Source organism: Uloborus diversus, chromosome 7, assembly GCF_026930045.1.
Source record: "Uloborus diversus isolate 005 chromosome 7, Udiv.v.3.1, whole genome shotgun sequence".
NCBI lineage: Eukaryota > Metazoa > Arthropoda > Arachnida > Araneae > Uloboridae > Uloborus > Uloborus diversus.
The window spans coordinates 35223757-35231413 of NC_072737.1; the positions used below are offsets into that span (position 1 = coordinate 35223757).

A 7657-nucleotide genomic window follows, 5' to 3' on the forward strand; every position below is an offset into this window, starting at 1 on the left:
CTTCGATTTTCAATATGAAAGTTACAAACTATAAAAGTGTAAGATTAATGTATTATGGATCGATTCATTAGTTTGTCGAAGGAAAAGTGCTTATTCAAATAAATTTTGTACAAGGCGAATACCTAAGTTATTGAAATAAACTACCTAAGATTCAGAAAACAGGAGCACATCTGGAAATGAACACATTCAATCAAATTTTAGATTCTTACCAGAAGCATTAATTCTATTCCCAGTATTCAAACATTGATTTTCATTATTATTCAATTCAGTCGCTAGAAATAATGTGAAAAAGATCTTGAGTACACGACGAATGCTTTTAGGGCAAACAACCAATGCTACCGAATGTAATGCAAGTGCCGTTTTTACTTTATTTGCTGTGTATATGTTCCTTTTAGCCCGGTGAACAAAATAAATATTATGATTCTCACTAACATCACTACACATTATCATTGGAAACTCATGTATTATTGATTTTGAACACATTCGAGTTGTCTTAAAACAATTGTTGTTATTGTATGTAATACATTTTTAAATTTCATTCTTTTACAGCTAAACTTCTGACTCTATTCTTAGCAGGATTTTTTCAATAAAAAACCGATGGTAGTTGGTATCAGCAATGTAAAATAAGCACCATTCATTCTTCGATTTAATAATAATAATATTATTTGTAGAATGAATAATCGATCTAAGACAACTGACTTTTAGATAACACATACATTGTGTTTTACATAACACATACATAGACACTCACTGTTCAATTCATCATCCAAATAGCTTGATTATTTGGGAGAGCAAATTTTCTATTCGATACGAAATAACGACATTTCAACATTTTAAACTGGTTAGAACTTTAATTAGTAACTGGAACATATGTACATTGAAAATGTGTAAAAAGGATGGCACATTTCAAAAGGTTGAGCAAATACGGCTCATTTCAAACTCAACATCGACGGCTGACGAACATTCGAAAAAGGCCACGAGCCAATACAGCAACGCCCTTTTTGTAGGTGTCTGTGTTGCCAACAATCAATGCCGAAACTATCGAGTGCTCGTGACATCCTCCCACCTTTTGATTTTAACTAGGAGATAAAATCAAAACAATGGAATAACATTAGTAAAACATATTTAAAGTAACAATATATAAACTATCAAAAAAGTAAAGTTTTACTCAAACGATTGAAAACATGGAAAGACATTAAACAATCTTACCAACTCTTCATCAACAAATTACAGCTTAAATTAGTACCACAAAAGTTCCTTAAAATGTTAAACTCTGAAAAAGATTAAAAACACGATTAATACATGAAACAAATTATTAATATCGAACAGGTTGTTTTAAAACACGTCCAAATCTAGACGTTCTAGGTAATATCAACTTATGAATGTCCGTTTGATTAGTCTTTAATTCAGAAATGGAGAGTTCATCACTTATTTCCAATGGAAACACTCGTTTCACGGGTCTTGTAAGCTCACCCGTGGAAGTTTTCAGTCTCACAACGCGTACTTCGTTATCCTTTCCTGGAAAAGTATCAATGATCTGAGCCATTGGCCAGTCGATTCTCTTCTTTTGATCGCTTCCTATTAGAACTAAGTCATTCTTTTGCAGATTTTGGCGGACGCTTAGGTGATCGTTGTATCAGTAGAGAAAGATATTCGTCACGAAATCTTTTACGAAACTGTTGTCTCAAATGTTGTAGAAACTGATGTCTTTTATTCAAATTAACTGCATCAAGATGATCCAGGTCTGGAACTCCGACTTGCGATATGTCTTGCAAAAACATCGATGGTGTGAGAGGGACAAGATCATTCGGATCTTCGGACACACAAGTTAACGGTCCTCCGTTGATCACGGACTCGACATCACATAAAATTGTTAACAATTCCTCGTAGGATACGCAACTCTTTCCTAAAATATTTCTCAACAATTTTTTGACCATTTGTACTAATCTCTCCCACCATCCACCCCACCAACATGCAGTTGGGGGATTGAATTTCCACTGAATTCTCGAAACTGAAGAATCGCATTCAATCTGTCTCCAATCTACGAATTTCAAGAGATTATCCGCACCAACAAAGTTAGTCCCGTTATCTGTATATATAACTTTCGGTCGTCCCCTTCTAGCAATGAATCTGCGGAGACCGAGTAAGAATACGTCTGTTGACATACTATCGATAAGCTCAAGATGGACCGCACGATAAACAGCGCAGGTAAATAGCAAAATCCATACTTTCTTTCCTTTCTTTAAGTAAAGGGGGCCAGCTACATCGATACCAGTGACTTCAAAGACTAAGGCTTCTCTTATTCGATCCTCGGGAAGGGGAGATGGTACAGTTTCTGGATGTTGTACTTTGTACCGTTTACATCGAATACACTTGTTCAACACCCGATGCACTGTTTTCTTACCTCGCAAAATCCTAAATTTCTGTCGAATATTACAAATCACAAATTGTACACCAGCATGAGAAAACCGTTGGTGATAATCAATAATCAAATATTCAACTAACTTGTGGTCAGAGGGCAACAAGATAGGGCATCGAAAATATTCATCATCCTCTCTTCTAATTATCTTGGTTTTTAGCCTTATCAAGCCGTCTTGGTCAACAAAAGTACAGAGATTTTTAAGTTTAACATTCTTAAGAAATGTTTCCTCTTGGACGATTTTCCACAATTTCTTTTCCGCCACATCGATTTCATTAACAGTCAGTTCCCCTGTCAATTTAGTTTTTGGTGTTTTGCAATTGATTACAAACCTAATTATCCAAGATATCATTCTAACGATCAGAAAATACTTGGAAAAATATCTTAAATACCATCGTTTTTGAGAAGTGCTGGTAACAGCCTGAATAACTTGTTTCCTTCTCTCACGCGATACTTCTTCCTCATCTAGCTTTAGTTTCGTGTCCGGCCAGTTCTCAATGTTCTTTTTCAGCCAATCTGGACCCGAACACCAATCGGATTTGATAAGCGTTTTAATTGAGCACCCTCGTGAGGGCAAATCAGCTGCGTTCAAAGAGCTAGGAACTAGTCCCCATACACCCTCAGGAACTAGTTTTCGAATTTCTTTAACTCGATTTTCAACAAAAACTCCCCATGGCTCATTTTTCTTAATCCACGTCAAAGCTGTAGACGAATCAGTCCAAAAGTAGCTTTGAAGATTTGGAATGTTGAGTGCTTGTAAAGTAGAAAAGGCCAAACGAGTCCCAATACAACATCCCAGCAACTCCATTCGTGGAATGGTAGTTTTACGCAATGGAGCGACACGACTTTTCGCCTGTACTAATTGCACGTGAACGTTACCATATTGACCTGACCTAAGAAATACTACTGCACTATATGCACTTTTACTTCCATCACAAAATGTATGTAAAGAAAGTTCAGCCGATTCAAATGTATTAATGTATCTTGGAACTCGAACTTCCGAAAGTAAATGTAAATCTTTGGCCCATGCTTCAAATTCGATTTTAAACTCATCCGGTAGTGGTGTATCCCACCCCAGTTTTAAACCCCAGCTTTTTTGAAGTATAAGCTTTGGAATCAATGTAGTTGGGCACAAAATACCTATTACATCAAAAATCTTGTGAACAATCGACAATATATTTCTACGAGTAATTTCTAAGGAATCCAAATCCAAGTTCTTAATCTGACAAAATAAAACATCTTCATGTTTGTTCCAAAGCAATCCAAGTACTGAGATAGGTTCAGATTTTTCTTCAAAATTTTGAGTGGTATACTCCCACCCTCTTAGGTCAAAACAGCCCGCATTCATCAAATAAGTTGGTTCATGAATAAACTGATTCAGTTTTTTCTCGTCTGAAACGGATGTAACACAATTGTCCACATAGAACGCATTTCTCAAAATGTTGCAAGTCTCCGGGAATTGAGACGAATAAGTCGTAATGAGGTGGTTTAAAACCGACGAGAGAAGAAACGGACTGCAATTTAGTTCGAAAACCAGACGATCATGACGAAATGCTCGAAATTCACGTTCCTCAATATTTTCCCACCATAAGAACCGTAGGAAATCACGATCTTCTTTGGCAACAGAGATCTGTAAAAATGCTTTCTTGATATCCGAAGTTACGCCTATCTTATCTTTACGAAATTTAATCAAAAGAGGAGGGATTTGTTCCAAGAGATTTGGACTTTTTAGCAGAAAGTCATTAACAGACCGCATTTGTTTAGTTTTACAACTGGCATCAAACACCGGACGTACTTTTGCAGTCGAATGTTCTTTGTAAACACCTCTGTGAGGTAAATAATGAGCTGGTTTATCTATTTCCTTTAAAGGTACTGCCTCAATGATTCTTTCTTCTAACCATTCCTTGAATACTGCGTCGTACTCAAATTACTTGTTTTCTCGAAGCAATTTGTTTGTAGTAGACCTGCATCTTTGTTTTGCTGTTTCTAGATTACTGTCTAAATCTTCGAACCCTTCAAGTCGAGGAAGTCTGATTTCATAGCGCCCTTCATCATTAATTCGAACAGTTTTCTCGAAAGTATCTAACGCATCTTGCTCTAGATTTTTACTCTCTGTAGGGTCACGAATTCCCAAAGCATCCAATTTCCATAAGTTTTCTATGTTAGGAGAGTGGACAAACAGAGATGAAATAGAAAGCGCGCCAAAAGTTTTATTTCCTAATTCAAAATCAGTCTTATCTTCTTTTAACTTTCCCATTAAAAGCCAACCTAACTTGCTTTCAGTTGCTACCAAAGCGGAATTCAAGCGTTCAATTTTCCCCGTAACAATTTTCCAATTGTCAGCACCTATGAGCAAAGAAATGCCTTTACCCCGTATAGCATTATCACAAACGTCGGCTAACAATATCCCCTTAGATTTCAGCTCCTCATGTACCTCCGCGGGGGGTGACTCTAAAGTAGCATGAGTAATTTCGTCAATCTCAAAAGCTTCAATTTTAAATTCCGTACAATCCAATTTATTTTTTATTTTGACTTCTACTCGAGGACAAACGTGACGACGAGGAATTTTCGACCCAAACGTATGAATTAGCAACTCTTCTTTTCCTAATGTACGTAACTTCAAGGATCTAGAAATCTTTCCGGATAAAAGTTTTTTCACTACCCGTGTCAAGAAGGCAATGTAAAACCTTATTGGAATCCTTACCCCCTAATTCCAAGGGTGCAGTTTGAAGTAAAATTCTATTATGACCCTCGATTACATGATTTGAAACAAAGTTTTCAACTTTATTGGAATTAACATGTACCTTATCCTTAAGATTTTCTTTCCTATAACATAAAGTAACATTGTGTTTCTTTGTACAAAATGTGCGTGATTTATCACTTTTAGGGCAGTCTATCATTCTATGAAAGGATTTCAAGCAAATAAAACACCTTCCGGTACGTTTCAAAATTGCCCTTTTTTCGTCAACAGTTAAAGAGCAACAACTTTCACTATCATGATTTGAATTCGAACAAAACATACAACATTTATCGAGAGGTGTCAAGAGTTCAACTGCTGAAGGGGTGTTTGTAATATTTCTTTTATGAAATGGTTTTTTAGAAAAATTCTTCGATTTATTAAAGGCAAATTTATTCTTTTCTAAGTTTGGAATATTTTGACCTTGGGGAAATTGGGTTTCTGCTTTTTGTATTGCGTAAACTCGTTCTTTAGTCTCAATTTCTGCTCTAATAAACTCCATTAAGTCTTGAAAACTCAAATTTGTCTTCTGAGATTGTTCTCTCGTAAATCTGAGGGTTAAATCAGACGGAAGAACCTTTAAGTTTAAAGGGCAAAGTAGTGTACTATACGTGTCAGCAGCAACATTAAGCGATTCCAGACTTCTAATTTCAACAATGCATTTATCATAAAGAGCACGTAATGCATATAAATCCCTAGAATTTTTTACACCTTGAATATTTAACAAATTATTCAAGTGAGCTTGGACTAAATCTGAATGTCTTCCGAAACGGGATTGAAGAATTTCAATTGCAATCTTATAGTTTTCCGCCGTCAACGCAAACCCGCTAACTGCATTTGCAGCTGAACCACCAAGTAGCGATTTTAGATAAGAAAATCTGTCAACATCTGTTAACGAAGGGTTTTTGTGAACTGCATTTTCAAACTGACTCCAAAAGTTTAAATATTTATCTCTTTCGCCGTAATATTTATCTATTTGAAGTTTAGGTAAGTGCACAGTGTTGATCAAATTTAAACTTTCAAACCCCGAAACATTTTGACTACCAGATGTGCTGTTATTGAATTTTAAAATTTTTCGATCAATTTTTAATTTTAAAGTACGCATTTTATCACTGTATTCTGCACATCCGAAAATTTCACTTTCAATATCTTTTTCATCTGTTAAAGGCAAAATCTGTTCGTTTAAATCTTTCAAAAGAACAGTTTTTTCGTCTAACTGAATTTTCAAATCCTCAAAGTCCTCAATAGGTGTGCTTGTATTATTGAGTTTTTCTTCTATTTTATTACAAATGCGTGTAGCTAGTGTTCGATAGGGTGTTCGTATCGCTTTCAATGCTTTTAAATCCATAATAGATAGCGAAAAAAAAGTTCAAATATCAAATAACGTAAAAGTAGGTATTTTTACTTACCCCTTTCTCAGAAGGTGCATTCATCCAGAATTGTTTAGGTATCCGAATCGCATAATAGTAAAATTGTCCTAGAGTTCAAATTGTCCAAGAATCCAATTTTTCGATGGTAGTAATAGTAGAAGTGTCCAAATTTTCGATAATCCAAATAGTTCCGAGTTTTCGACTTGCAACAATCTAAAGGAGCCTGGTTGAGACACCAAAAAATAATGTTCAATTCATCATCCAAATAGCTTGATTATTTGGGAGAGCAAATTTTCTATTCGATACGAAATAACGACATTTCAACATTTTAAACTGGTTAGAACTTTAATTAGTAACTGGAACATATGTACATTGAAAATGTGTAAAAAGGATGGCACATTTCAAAAGGTTGAGCAAATACGGCTCATTTCAAACTCAACATCGACGGCTGACGAACATTCGAAAAAGGCCACGAGCTAATACAGCAACGCCCTTTTTGTAGGTGTCTGTGTTGCCAACAATCAATGCCGAAACTATCGAGTGCTCGTGACACTCACCTAGACTTCCCATCAATTCAAAATGTTTGAAAATGGAAAAATTTAATCATAAAACCCGCCTTGTTTTCGTTCAACTGCAATTTGAATGAATCTGTTAATTTTTTTTTATATATGGAACTTCCGATTCCGAGTCACAACTGACTACAACTGTATTTATGTCGAGGACTGCTTACTAAGTGCCTTGCCTCCATTATTTTTTTATACCGATAGATGGCAGCACCATCACCGGATCAAACAGTTAATGAGAATTTAGAACTAGTCCAGGAGCTAATAGCTACCTGGTGCTAGCACCCCCAGAAGTGTCGTTTCACTTGGAGGACATTGAGACCACGAGCATATTTAACGTCGCCCAGTCCCCTTTAATGCCGACGGTGGATCTTCGACCATCGAGGTTCGAACTCAGGACCCTCCGGCCCCGAATCCGACACTCTACCGATCGGGCTACCACGGCCCATACATGGAACTTAAACAGACACATTCATAGAAGCTTGCTTACAAAGCGAATTGCCTTCATACACACGCAGGAAAGATTTGCAACACAAGAGATGGAAATAACACGCAGGACACCGGCGGT

The 7657-nt window shown here is 36.3% G+C and overlaps 1 protein-coding gene across 1 annotated transcript; it reads right to left on the bottom strand.

The window, feature by feature from the left end:
* Positions 1-1592: 1592 nt before the first annotated feature.
* Positions 1593-6504, bottom strand: LOC129226652 (uncharacterized). The gene is made up of 3 exons (XM_054861283.1): positions 5224-6504; positions 4351-5126; positions 1593-4245 (listed from the first exon to the last, which is right to left on the bottom strand). Exons 1-3 carry the CDS (start codon positions 6502-6504, stop codon positions 1593-1595), a joined length of 4710 nt encoding a protein of 1569 aa, XP_054717258.1.
* Between the last annotated feature and the right edge of the window lie 1153 nt (positions 6505-7657).